This window comes from Monopterus albus, unplaced genomic scaffold, assembly GCF_001952655.1.
Source record: "Monopterus albus unplaced genomic scaffold, M_albus_1.0 scaffold69.1, whole genome shotgun sequence".
Taxonomy (NCBI): Eukaryota; Metazoa; Chordata; class Actinopteri; order Synbranchiformes; family Synbranchidae; genus Monopterus; species Monopterus albus.
The window spans coordinates 416,473-431,752 of record NW_018127949.1 but is presented as its reverse complement, the minus strand read 5'-3'; the positions used below and the strand labels follow the sequence as shown (position 1 = coordinate 431,752).

Sequence of the window (15,280 nt, the reverse complement as noted above, 5' to 3'; positions counted from 1 at the left end):
CTAAAAAAAAAGAGGCAAGAAAAACGCAGCACCCAGACATAGGAAAATGATGACTGACAGGAACAAAAACTCCTTTTAATGATAGAGACAAAGACAAATTGAAAAAGTGAGAACAAAGAAAAAATATAAAATATAGTGTATGTCAAAATAGATGAAAAGTATAATGTATAGCATATTAACTAAATGTTCTTCTACAGTGACAGGAAAGAGATTGGGTAACAGAGGAATGGTGTAATTGGAATGTAATATAGTAGAAAAAGAGATGCAGTAATGGAGCTAAAATGAAACAAATGCCCCCTGCCCTTTTTTTTTTAAATTGGTCGTGACATTTGTAACCCTCTACAACCACTGCTGCTGGGTTAGTGAGGGATTAATAAACTAGCACAGTGACTGAACACAGAGGAAGAGAAAGGAGATAGTTCTTACCCTCATATTGCCAATCTGCATAAAGAGACAGCCATGTTCCATAAGGAGGGAAAAGGGAAGGAAGGAGGACAGAAAGACAGAAAAAGCAAAGGAAGAAATTCATGAAAGAGATGAGCATCAGGATAATCATTAGACAAAAAATGGGATGTCAAACATAAAATGCACTAAAGAGGCTCGAAGTTTTGAAAAAAACAAAATGGGACTAGATAAATAAAGTACAAGCAATCAAAACGTTCTGTGAGGTGTGTGTTTGCACGTGCAGTACGCAAAAATGGATGTGTTTATCTCTGTAAGCTTTTTCCACCTCCATTCACAACCACCAGCAGCACTTACTGTATCACTATGAGGAGAAATAATTTTAACCTGAGCTGGAGGATTAAAATGGTCTCACTCAAAGGGGGGAGAAAAAAGCTGTTCAAGGATTCTCCTTTATCCCTCCGTCCTTGCCAAGATACAGGAATACAAGAACACCCACATTCACCAGACAGGGCAAAGTTATTGTACACCTCTTGAGGAAAACAAAATCCCACAGGAAGGCTTGAAGATGGATATCTGCTCACCTAGAAAATAGACTTCATGGAACAATGATCACATTCACACTCTCTCTCCTGCTCTCTCTCTTCCCCTTAATGATTAAGCTTTACAACTGCTTGGCGTCATAGATTATCCCAGGATTCATTGGTACTGTTTGTTTCTTGCAATGCGAGACGGTAGTAAATGTTCCCAAATACAGATTAAACTGTCCTGGGGCTCTGAATGAACTCATCTTAGTTCTGAAAACAATTGGTTTTCCAATTTGTCATGGTGACAAGAACGCTAACAATGTTTCTTAGCTCACAGGTGTGCAGATTTAAAGCCTAGCGCTGAAAACCAAATGCTAGCTTGTGGATTTTACACAATTATACTTTTCACCATACTTTGTTGAATGTATTTGAATTTTATAAGTGTATGACATACATACATATAGTACATACTTACAAATATGCTAAAATATAAACAACATTCATGGTTGTCATGTTAGGAGATTTGGCATTGATTAGCAAGCACGTGCTTGAGCTACTGTATATGCTACCAGGCAGTGTGGTTAAGTAAAGAAGTTCACACTCTATTGTCTATAGTGTCAAGTTTTCTAAAAAACCTTCTTTTAATCCTTAATAACAACTCTCCTTTTGTACCCAGTTGGCCACTGGGTGCAATTCTTTCTCTCTATGAATTAAAGGACTTGAATACCAAAGACAGAAGATTGTGTGTTACATGTTGCAGTCACTGACTCTATATAAAAGATGGATGAATGCTCCGTAATGTCACCACTAGTTTTCTGAAGAACTGTTTTGAACCTCAAGTCTGGGCATCACCATCTTGCTTCACTATGCCTGCTACAGCCAATCAAACATTGGGTGAAGAGGTGGCGAGTGAGTGAAGCCCACTAGACAGCCAGTGGCTAGCTATCTGTGGTGGGACCCTCCCGTCTGTCACTCAACGCTGCTATGTTCTTAATTACAGTATGTGTAACTTTTAGTCTCAATATAACTTACACTTGTTTTATAAAAATTCACCCCTCCCTCCATACAATTGTCATTGTTTTTTGTACCAGGCTGTAAACGTGTTTTAACATGCCGGTTTATGGGGACTGACTCCCTTTGGGGCCAACGGCAAGTGGCCATTGGAGGAACTGCAGGTTTTAACACTTCCACACTGGTTTAATTTCTCAGCCTCGGAGGTTGCTGCTTAGTTGCAGTCAGCAATATACTCACTCACTTTTTGAGAGCTTGAGCAATACAACCAATAATGCGGTTTTGTAATGTGCAGGAGGTCAATGTTACACTTCTTGTTTCACCTCTCGCTGAAAGTTGAGCAACCAACCAGTGGTAAGCTGTTAATGAGAGGCCATGACGGGAACCTTCATTAGCTTTCCAACCACAAACATGGCTCCGTTGTAGTTATCCAACATCCCAGGTCTCTGTGGTGGTGGGTTACAATTTTACCCTTTCACCATTTGAAGCTTTTCTAAGGGGGCATCTCTATGCCATGGAACAATAGTCACTAGTTACATCACACTCTACCAGCTGGCTTGTGAGTGTGTGTGCATGTGTGTACAAGAGTGTGTGAACAGCAGATGACAGATGTGTATCCCCTGCCTGACTGGCTTTTTATCCTTCAGTGTAAGCTGATGCCCCTCATCTATTACTAACCAGCCAGTTGCTCTCTATGGGGCATCTTTGGCTCTGCCTCTTCTCATCTGCTTCCCTCTCTTTACTTGTCAGTCTGCTTTCCCCCTCAAATAATAAAAATTAAATGGGATGAAACAGTAAACAGCCTGGTTTGTAACACAAGTGACAAAGGAACACAATGAGATCTGGAATTAAAACTACATCAGTTGAAGAGACAGGTAATGTGAATTTAAAGCCCAGTCGCTTGAAGAAAATGTAGGCACCTCTTTCAAGGGTAATCTTTAAAACAAATGCGTCCAAGGATTTGCAAAAAAGTTGAATTATTAATATGAAATTAAGTTGCTTCATACTTTTAACAGAGCCTAAATTACATAAAGTGTTATGGTAATTCTCTTTCTCTCTGCATTAGTTACACACCAAGGAGGGAGTGAATTTCACTGAAATGCAAATTCTCTCTTCTTCTTTCATATAGGTGACCAGAGTACACTTGTTTGTGTATGTGAAGGCTTCAGTCCTGGTCTTCACCATGTGAGGGACTAAACCACCACCAGCAGTAGACTTGGTTGGGTTTGTTTTTGTTTTTTTTTTGTTTATGTGAGTAGTTTAAAGTTATAGGTAAAGGTTGGGTGTTGTTTGGCATTGGACATACATAACTAAATCAGTGAACATGCACATTTGATAAATTTTGTATTGTTAATATGTTTAAATTTTCTTTTGAGTTACCATGTTTCCTGGTACATGGACGGGGGGCGGTTCTGACAAAAGATTAGACTGAGGAGGGCAGCAGGTTTAAATACCTCCCACTAGGGCTGGACTGCACCAAATGCCCAATACAAGGACCCTTCCTTGTATTTTGGGAGAAATGTATTGTTTGTTTGTAGATTGTTAATTTCTGTGTTATATATATATATATATGTTCCCCTGTGTGTGTGTGACTTATTAGGACATTTGTTTTTTTGTTGTTGTTGTTGCTGCTGTATCAGACAGTTCAGTTTGCTGTATTTCGAGTTTCCTTATCTTCTGTTGACCTCTTTTAGGGCCCAGTTTATTAGATATTGTTTGTATGTTTCCTTATTATTGGGTTAATAAAAAGCCCATTTCTTTGAACTTTAAAAGCTGTCTTTTGCCTTATTGTTTGGTCCCTGACAGTGTAAGATAGGCCTGTCCAATAAAAGCATTCCTATAGCATAGTCATTGTATGCAGGTACTTCTGTTTTAAGTGTACTTGCTTACCGTCAAATGTTTACTTGTGCATTTCCCCTCACTGACAAGTACCTGTCTTCCTCACTTATTCTCAAAGTTTCTGGAAAAAACAATCACTGAAACAACTGTGCGCATGAGAAGCTGAATAAATCTATTGTAATGCCAGGTTTCTGTCAAGCTGATGAAAAGCTCCATGGGGAGCTGTGTGAGGGGAATGAGGGTGAAGTGTTCAAGGTGTGGACCACATAAAAAAGGCTTAAAACTTTGAGAAGGAATGATCCCTTAAGACAATATCACAGGCAGTCAATGAGAAAAGGCTTGATTTGTTTCAGGTTTATCATCCATTCAATGCCACTTTATTTAATGCTGGAGTGTTTCAGTCAATATTTTTTTATTTACTATTCAAATTCTGTCCATCTACATTTGGCAGGTATGGTTTGCCAAGGGTGGCAGGAAAGAAGGCCCATTAAGAACAAAGCTGATTGAGGAAAAAGGGAGCGAGTGACTGCAGCTGAAGACAACAGCAATCACCCAATGGGCCAGGCAAGCTTGTTGTTTGGTATACACATTACACAGACATGCTGCTTAGGAACCGTTTCCTCATAACACACTTCCATGTGCACATCCCCACTGCTTCAGACAGTTGACACAGTTGAGCTCATATGCCTGTCTGAACTTACACACTCATGCATCCTAGAGTTACAATAAAATATACATGCTCAGACTGACTCAACAGGGGCACCTGGACACTGCTAATGGTGTGTTTGTGTGTGTGTGTCCAAAGGCAGGATCCATGTACCCTATGAATGACTCACAGAGAGAACTGGCTCCATTGCCTACATCATTAATACCAGCTTTAATATTATGATGTTGTAACACTATTAAAGGAATAGTTTGATATTCCTTGAGAACTTTTTAATGCAAGTGCTTTGGGACAGGCCTCGGGTATATCCGTTGCTAGCTGTTTCCTCGTGCTTCCTCCGGGCTTTACACTAAACTAAAATAACTCGATTCTGGCTTTATGACAGTGGCATTGTTTCTTGGCAAAAAAGGAAATCATTGTAAATATCTAAATAACATTAGCTAATTCAAAGCTAACATCTAATTACTTACTATACACATTTCTATTCTTTTGTACCATACCTGAGAGTATTTCTATCTTGGGTATAGTTAAATATATGTGGCCTTGCTATGGAACATACCGGGGAAAGAAAACGATAAAATGTCTGGGAAAGCTAAGGTGGACCAGAAGCATTAGGGAAGACAATCAGAATAGTGATCATAGCTGCAATCCATATATTAAGTCCAGTGGCATAAAATCCTATGGCATAGAATGGTATGAGGATGCTTTCTTCACAAATGACAGAGAGGGATATTGCAAGCATCCTCTGATCCAGCTGAGCTCTCACACTGGCCTGCTTCCACAGAAATAATTGACTCATTTCATGACTGATGACTTTTCATATTGGGTCTGTGAATGATGCACTGTGGGCCCATTTCACAGGACAGACAAAGCGGCAGGCAGTTTTCTAAAGATAATGTTCTGATTTCTTCATTTTTATCCACTGGGGAATGGGTTGAAGTTGATATTTGTAATTGTAGTAAAGTAAAACTACTTCAAAGCATATATTTTAAATGATTCAAACTTGTACCACTTACAAAAAGTGCATTATGTTCAAGTTGAAGTGTAAGATATTTGATCTTGTGTATAACTATGTCAGACTACATTGTAAATATGGGCCCTCAAATACAAAAACAATGCAACAAAAGTGAGTACACCTGTGCTTTTCATTTAAAGTTAGCATAATTGCAATTTAGCCTGGGTTGTGCCTAATGCAATGTAGCTCCACAAACAGTTGTAAGGAATTGCCTGAACATGAAGAAAAAAAAACTACAAACAGACTGTGAGACTTCCTGAAGATGGGAAAGTACTAGAGCAACAGTAGGTGATTGAATATAAGCAGAAACACACTTACCGCAGTGGTCTGGAGGTATAGGAAGAGCTACAGTTCACTTCCACTAACTGAAGGCACAGTGGCTGTCCTCAAAAAAGGCACCATGCACAATTCGTATTTACGAAACCTTGCATTCAAAAACGATTGAGTGCTTCTGAGTTGGCACAGGGATTATCAGTGAAAACTGGTGTTTTAGTGACTGATCAGACAGATGGAGTGACTTTATATAAAGCCAAGTTTTACAGAGACCGTCCAAGAAGGAAGCCGTTGCTCACAAAACTGCAAGATAATACTCTGATAAAGCACATGAGACAAAGCTTGGTATCGGCAGCATATTCTTTGGTTAGATCCAACCATATTAAATTAACTTGGATCAAACTGGGTCCAACAAGTTTGATGTGGACCTGGATGAGACTACCACAGGTACTACAGCGCCGGCTGGTAAACATGGAGGAATTTTCCAACATGACATGGATTGCAAACACACTGCAAAGAGTTTTTAAAAGACTAAAAAGTGAAAACTATGACCTGGTCAATGTCCCCTGACTAGAATCTAACAGGACACATTTAGAGTATTTCAGAGCTGAAGGTAGAGCAACAAAAACCCCTCATACAGTAAATATGTTAGGGATATTGATCAGGGGTGTACAGTTGTGTACAGTATATAACACACTATCCAGGAACAATGTTAAAAACCTGACATGTGTAATATTCAAAAATGTTTCTGAAGCTTTTTTTAAACAACTTTTTAATGGCATATTGCGGAAATGTGCTAATTTGGGGTGAAGTTACACTTGACTGCATCCTGGTTGCTTCCATCTGCTACAGTAAACACTCGCTGGGCTACCTTCCATGAAGTTTGAATGGGAAAACCCACTGATGGTGAATTCCAAAATATGCTGGAATAGACATACTGTAGCAAAGGTCTGTGTTGACCAGACAGAAGAGTTTGAAAAAGCTGTTTCCACAGACTGATTGATGGCTTCAGAATCTGAAAATGGCAACACTCAAAAGTACATGTAAATATTTCAGGATGAAACTGTCCATCTTGTGTGTCTTGTGAGCCAGACTGAAGTAAAATGGACAATACAACAGGAGAATGGTTGGAAGACTGCCACAAAGTATGCAGTTGCATCAGATGAGATACTGTATCTTGAAATCACAGTGAGTTACTGCCAGCATGTACTGTATATGAGTACTGGTGTGTGTAGCTCTCCCACAGTGTGTGTTGTGTGTGAGCATATAGCCATTAATAGTGTTCCACAGGATTTGAAAGTTAATTACATACTGAGCCTTTATGATACCACTTAATTAATATGCAACAAACCCTTTTGAGATAATTTACTTATTAAAAGCACATTATTAAAACTATAAAACATGAAGGTATGCAAGTACTTTCTTTCATTCATGCTAACCTTGGTTTCTGTTGTGCAATACTTAATACATTTCAAAGCACATATGAAAAACTTTTGCTACAGAATGGACTGAGTGACAGGCTTGAAAAATAGGAAAGAATCTGATGCAATCTTTCAAACTAGAGAGGTTTGAGAAATGTGGTAGCGAAAGGTTAAAATACAGGAGCAAATAGACAGGAGAAAGGGTGTTGTTTTTTTAGTTTCTTTGCCCCTAAAAGTTTTTGCATGTCATGTCCTTTTTAAACTTCCATCAGCAGATACATCAATCTGCACCTTTCCCTGAGGCCCAATTCCTCTCCGTCTCCCCTCCTCTGCACAATCAGCCAGCCGTTCATCCATCACCCATTCATTTCCCCCCTATTCATTCATCCACAGAGGATAGAGGAGGAGCAGAGGGGACAAAAGTGAAGAGATGATTTGAGGGGAACAGACAAAAGAGATGAAGAGGAGGGCTGGTAGAGAACAGAGTGATAGAAGAGAGGAAGAGCAGGGGATGGATGGATGGATGGATGGAGAGTATTGAGGGTAGTATGTGAGGAGATAAGAGGAGAGGAGAGGAGTAAAAGGAGAGGACTGTAGAAGTGAGACAGTGTGACCTTGTGTTAGATTGATGTATCTCTGGAGAAAACGGATAGTCAACCCGCTCACACACAAAAAATGTACACAAAAAAGACACACACACAGCTGGGTTCAGTGCTGTAGAGATCACTACTTTGTCACTGTGCTGGCTTGTCCATTATCCTGACTCTCTCCCTCTCTCTCTGTCTCTGTCTCAGTATGTCAGGTCTGTTCCCAGCTGGTATGGGGTTGAACAGAGTTGACAGCCTTAGTGGTGGTAATCAGGCAGCAGTTCTTCTGAAGACACCCGGTGGAAATACATAACCCCCCCCCAAACCCCAAATGCTCCTCTAGTGGCCAGCACATTTTGTTTAAATAGCTTCGATTGACTGTCTCTACTGTAAAAGAAACAGATGGGGGACTCAAGTCACATGACCTGACTCGAGTCAGACTTAAGGCACAAATTTGAGGAGTTGAGACTTACTTGACTATTGATGGTAAAGACTCGACTTGACATTATTGCTACACTTCTTACCCCGTTTATCTGAGCTCATTAAACAGCACCGTGAAAACACCCTTGAGCAGCAAACTATGCAAATACAGAAAACCAACTTTTTTCAAAATGAAACCAAAACAGCTATACATGTACAGTAGGCTACTGTATGTATGGTACAGTATGTGTGTATCAAGGACTAATGCTACTCAGTGAATCAGCACAATAGGCTTTGGAGGAATGCACAGAGTTGGGGTGGAAAAAAGACAGGTGCTGGGACTGACGTAGTTATGGCTGGACAGGAAAAATGTGAAATGGGTGAAAGTTTGAGAAGCAAAGGCAGGGGTGGAGAAACACCATACTAGAGAAATACCAATGTGCTTCAGGGATGTGTGTATACAATAAGAAACAGATGAGGAAAAATGGTATGTAAAAACAAGGCAACATGAGGGACAAAGACAAAGAGAGAAGAGAGGGTGATGCAGAAGTGAGGACAGATTGGTCAGACATTCGCTACTAACTACAAAGGAAAGCAGTAATAAATATTAAAATCACCTTGAAAATCACAACTCTACTCACATCCACACACCCTCACACACACGCTGACACATGCACAATATATGCCATAAATCTGCAGTACCTGCCCACCACACTGGCGCAGTTCAGATTAGCCATGTAGGATTTTTGTCATCAGCCCGGGTTCAAAGTTTATTTCATCTTCTTCTATCATACAAGGGGTGGAAACAATATCATGAACACCTGCACAATGTAATAGGAACTTAAACAAGAATGGAATCAATACCTCCATTGCATATTTAGGCAGGTGCTCAACATCAGACTACACTGTAGTATTTCTAGCATTATATTGCGCTGGACTGCACCAACCCCAAAATTATGAAAATACTTCAAAATTAATTGCATGGATACATGGTACAGAACAAAAGTAGAACTAAAACATTCAGAGTTTCTGTTTTTCGCTATTTGAATTGTAGAAAAAAAAAGATATGGAAAGTAATCCAGAGGTCTGGGACTGTGCAGGTTAAGGTTTTTGGTCTAGAGCTGCAGGAGTGATAATTGATGGGCAATCACTGCATACAATATATCAGTGTGGCCCCAGTACTTTCACCCTATCCCTGCCTCAGTTTACTAATATTGAGGGTTCTCCTTATTAAAGGGTAATTAAAGGGTAATTAGTGTGGAGTGGAAGGTACCCTAACAAGTTTGTCTCCACCTGCAGAAGCAGTGGTTTAATGAACAGGCACCGTTTCATTTGTACTGCATGCTCTACCAGCACACTAACACATGTGCATGTGACTTGATTAATATTCTTCTACAGGTTGACAGCTGGTGGCAGGAATCTGCAGTAGCAGCACGCTAACAAAGGCATGTACAGTAAAAGAGGACCGGCTAGCTTGTAAACACAGAGGTAAACAATGCAGGTTTTAAAATATTTTCTTTAGAAATGATTTTGGAAATAATTTATGAGGAAGAAAGAAAACAACTATTTACAATAAAACTCTACACTTAATAAAGAGCCATTTTTAGCACACGATGATTGCTTTGACCATGATATTAAATAACAGACAATATATAGTAGGCTGCATCTATTGGTATCTATAGTCATGGATGTTTCCTGCTCATGATACCTGGTGGTATGTGTGCCCCACAACTTAGTGGTTTATTTATACCCTTCCTCTTAATGCAGAATGCCCTACACAGCTGTGAGTGTGGCTTCATCTGGAGCGACACCACAGAATCAGTTTGGGAAAGAACTATAGTCACACTAGGGACTGACATTTACATAGAGTCGCACTCTTTTTCTAAGACATTTTGCAGAAAGCACCTGGTGAGAGGAGCGACTTAGACAGAGAAGGCTATCTGGTAATATGTGTTTTATATAGCACTGTACCCCTGTCTTTTTGGCAAGCATTCTTATCATTAAAAACACTGCAGTTATTCCACACAGTCACAAGCACATAATCTCATGCACACAAAATCAGCACACAATTTCATCTTCATGCAGGAACAGATACAAAACCACACAGGTGCAAAGGAATACATCCACCAGCATTTAGCCTTTAAAAACACATCGGCACCAACCCATCTGTACACACACATCACACGTATAATCCTCCTCATGTCTTGAATGTGATTTTGCATACAAGTCACATTCATTTAAAACAACTACTGATACATCACGTACACTGTGCAGGTTTCAAATGATTTGATAATCAGTCGAGCATAGGAATTCACCAGGGCAAGGGCCACATTGCAGTTGCTATTTTCAGTGCCAATAATGACAGTAGCTTTCAATAATGAGCACTGATTTTATGATCTTAACCAGTTAGAAGCTGTGTTAAGTTTGAAGTTTCTAGAGAAGAAAAGAAACGGGAACAAAAGGCATTTGGAGCTCATACATTTCCTACTAGTCTGATTTGACACATTGTATAGTCTCTCACGGTGTGAATGAGGCTCATTAAAACATACTCTTGTCACTTGGGAAACCAAAAGTGAGTAAATATAGTAACTTACCTTAGGTCCCAGGCTAATTAAAACTTACTAGTACTCTTGCCAGATGAGGGGGGGGGGTCCAAACAACAAAAATCAACTGAACAATCTGGGACTGGGGCTCATTAAAAACTAGCACTCATGGCAAGAAGGGATCCAAATGGAATAAAATATTGTCTGTCAACTGGAAACCTAGGCTCCTTAAAACATGCTCTTCTTGTTATGAGGAGATCCACTAGAATAATGCCTGCAATCCTGCTTTTGAGACACTGCCAGGTGTTTAGGAGACACAGGTTTACAAGTGCAGTTGAATGCAGGTGGATGGGCCTGACAAGGACAACAAAGGAGGGGTAGGTAGGTCTAGGGAGTTTTGAACTGGAGGGATATTTAGAATTGTAAACCTTCACTGAATTCACCAAAAATCCACACACTTACAGACACGCATGATGCTTACATATGCTCCCCTTCCCTCTGCACAGAAGCATACACAGTCCCAGACATTCACCTCTGGCTGCAGCCCCTCTCAGCTAAATGCCAACCAGATAAATGTCAAGGTCTGAGTTAAATGGAATATTAATATTGTCACAAATTGAGCAGAAAGTCAAGAGAATATTTTGCTGAGCTCTACCAGAGGTGATGACTTCATTTCTGTCTTACCTTGCATCAATTTGCTCTCAGTTCAGGAATATATCAATGTGGATTTTTCCCCCAACATTAAAATATTCTTGACATATTATGTCCCATTAACTATTACTATTAAGAAAATATTTGCAGATTCTGCTTATGTTGTGAAGTGGCACACTAGGGCACTAAACCTGAAAAGAACAGCATAAAGTAGTTGACAAAAACTTTATATCCAACCAGAGGCAGAAAGTTTTGGACAGGGTGGCTAGGCTCAGGCACAGACTAAGAGAAAAAGTAAATTAAACCCCTGGTTCTATAAAGTAATGAACCATACATTATTTAAAATCTAATTGTTTATTTTGTGTTAAAATGAGACAACCACAGTGTTTTCTTTAACTAGCTTTGGCTGTGATCCTTATTTACACCCACTGGGAGACATTGCTGCTGCACAGTGGTTCCACCCCCACTGAGGCAAATCATGCCAAGTACTCCACAACAACACAATCAGAGAAATTAATGCAAATATCATGCTGCGTGCATGATATAAAATAAAACTAAAATGACCAATAGCAATTATAATGCACCAGAAAAATGTTATTTGTATGTATGGCAACAATTCATCTTTTTTCTTTGCATAACACTAGCTGTGGTGGCCAATCAAAATTTGGGGTTGGCCGCTGCCACCCCTGGCCACCCCTTGGCTCTGCCCATGCCCCCATCTAAACATTTACAGTACACCCCATCCCAGGCTTTTTGGTGTGTAGGCCAATGCTGTATTCTAAAGTTACAAGTTCACTAACACTCTGTTATTCAGTAGAACAATTGAATGTAACTAAAGGACTTGACAATATTTATTAGATGTGCCAAAACATTTCATTAGTCTGTCAGCACAGAGCATGCAAGAATTTAAGAATGAAAGAAACATGTTTATGAGCTCAGAAACACAAAAATCTCACAAAATGACTCGACAGAATAGACAGTTCTATCCGGTACTCTATTACTAGTTGCAGAGGAACTATGACGGCACAAGGTCAATGTGGTATCCATCTGGTTTGTAAAAAAAGAGCAACATGACTGAGAACTTAGTAGCTAGCAGCTCTGCGAGGCACTGCAGTACTTTGAGCTAAATGCGAATATCAACATCGTAACATATTCACTACTACAATCCTTATATGCTGGTGTCCCACATTAGGTTTACAAATATTAGTCATAAACTGCAGTTAATTTGGGACCTGATGATGGAGGTAAATAAAAACTCTTGGGTCACCAAAGTTGTCACAATTTATCCTTGGGAGAAATGAAGGTGTGCACCAAGGTTAAATTCATCCAGCAGTTGCGATATATCAATTTGGATAAAAATGGTGGACCAACTGAGTGACAGAAAAGATATGGCAGAAATGTTTTTAGGCTTGGGTGAGATGGAAAAGATGCTGTATAAATAAAAGCAACACAACAAAGTGCAATGGAAGCAGACTTAATGAAAAAATAAGGATGAAGCATGTGCCCTAAACATTCACTGAAAAGATGAAAGCATCAGATTTGTGTGGAGCAATGAGCCCTTTACTGCATGTTCCTTAAATTAGTACATAAAGTAAACATAAACGCTACATTTACATAAGGTTTTTAAAAAATGTTTTCTACCATTTGAGGTTTGAATTGTATCATCTTGCTGCACCCTCAATGTCTTCTGTAGTGGTTTTACTGGCACCTGACAGAAGAACTAGCACCACCAGCTGTTTATCTTGATTAGCCAATTCAATTCTTAATATTAATAGAACTCAAGTGGATTGAAACAAACATTAATTCACATTTTCTTTTGATGAATTTTATAAAATTTGGTTAAAATTTTCGCTGCTATAGATTAGATAGAGAAACCCACATCATGACCATATGCACCTTGCTAGCATTAGCGGCTTTCAACAGCTTATAAAGTCTCCAATACAGACATTATTACATTACATTATGACTTTACTGTTACATGGTACACTGCATGTAAGTCAACACATTAAATCAATCACTGTAACACACCATTACTGACTTAGCCATGCTTATCTAAGAAAAGCCTGAAATCAAAGAGGGTTATGTTCACAGTTCTCATATTAGATCTGAGCAGACTTGACTGGGCTCTGAATTATAAGACAGAGAAAAAATATTAAGACAAATAGAAAAGATAAAATGCATGACTGAAAAAGAGACAGATATAAAGAGGGAGCAGGGGACACAAAAAGAGACTGCCTTTACCTTCTGTGTCTTGGCCGAGACAGGTCGATAGCAGCAGCAGCAGATAAAGGACTCCCGTTCCCATTATACTCGGCCATGTGACCCGCTCCCATGACAGTGGCCTCATTAAGTAAGTTTGAACCATCTTCACCACCATGCTTCACGAAGCATCCAGCTGCATTGAGAAAACACATAAACAAAGGTCAGTCACATTCACTCACCTCATATTTTAGCTGTGCGGTATACAGCATTAAAAGTAGCACCACATAAATATCTGGTGGACTCTGTTGGTGCAATTCACAAATAGGAAACAAATTCAGTTACAGGCATTTTCCAGGTACTTCCTTTTCAAGCATTTCCACCTGTGGCCTGGCTTTCAGTGAACAGCCAGGGGGAAGCATACATTAACATACTCAGAAGATGACATCTGCCACTGAAAGAAACAGCCGCTGTCATATAGAATTTGATGTAGCTGAACTGTATGCACTCGGTTCCTGCCCCATCAATACAGAAGTGAGCTTTGAATTAAAATATACTTTCTACATTGACAGTAGACTCAATTATATCCCTATGGTGAGATGGCCTTACATTTATTCATTTATTTTTAATTGCAACACAAAATAACATGTTTATAGGACAGAGGACAAGACTCTATAGACATTTACAAAAGAGATATAGGTGATTTTACATTTGGTTTGTGTGTATGAGAGTGTGTAGTGTGGGTGTATTCAACTCTATGTAGTCATATAAATAAAAAAAAAAATTCCCCACTCGTCCCCCACCTTGGGGCGGTCTTGTATTCCTTCCTTGCTCAGTATCTTAGCTGTTCCTAGGACTGCACTCTTCTGGACAGAGATCTCAGATGTTGTTCCTGGGATCTGTTGGAGCCACTCTCCCAGTTTGGGGGTCACAGCCCCCAGTGTTCCCATTACCACAGGGACCACCAGTGCCTTCACCATCCACATCTTTTCTAGCTCTTCTTTCAGCCCTTGGTATTTCTCAAGCTTCTCATGTTCCTTCTTCCTGATGTTGTTATCACTTGAGATTGCTACATCTATCACTACAGCCTTCTTTTTCTGTTTGTCCACCACCACTATGTCCAGTTGGTGGGCCATTACCAGTTTGTCAGTTTGTATCTTGAAGTCCCACAGGATCTTAGCTTGGTCATGCTCGACCACCTTTGCATGTGTATCCCATTTTGACTTTGGGACTTCCAGCCTGTACTCGGCACAGATGTTTCTATACACTATGCCAACCACTTGGTTATGGCGTTCCATGTATGCCCTGCCTGCTAGCATCTTGCACCCCACTGTTATGTGCTGGATTGTCTCAGGGGCATCTTTGCACAGCCTGCACCTGGGGTCCTGCCTGGTATGGTAGACCAAGCTTGACGGAAGGAATATAAGACCACCCCAAAGTGGGGGGTGAGTGGGGGATTTTTATATATATATGGGGAGGGGGGGGATCTAATAAATGGAATATTAATAAATAAATTGGGAGTAAGTGTCCTCACAATCTAATGCTTACATGGCATTTAATAATCATTTTATTGTTGCACTTTATGGCGACCTCTAACCATTGATCAATCATTGCGCTCGTGCATCAAAGTAAACGATCGTTTTACAGGGATTGCCACCACAATGGAAAACACAAAAACATGCAGATGGCAATAGAAAATGAAATATTTTCTGCAATTTAAAATGCCAG

The 15,280-nt window shown here is 39.8% G+C and overlaps 1 protein-coding gene across 1 annotated transcript in view; it reads right to left on the bottom strand.

Annotated features, from left to right (window-relative positions):
* The window catches only part of LOC109962900 (protocadherin-15-like), a 153,740-nt gene that overhangs the window by 117,738 nt on the left and 20,722 nt on the right, over positions 1–15,280 (bottom strand). Inside the window, exons 2-3 of the mRNA XM_020605022.1 lie at positions 13,595–13,748; positions 427–441 (exon numbers count right to left, since the gene is read on the bottom strand). Of these exons, the coding sequence (XP_020460678.1) occupies positions 427–441; positions 13,595–13,730 (151 nt within the window). The 5' untranslated portion in view covers positions 13,731–13,748. The remainder of the gene's footprint in view (positions 1–426; positions 442–13,594; positions 13,749–15,280) is intronic.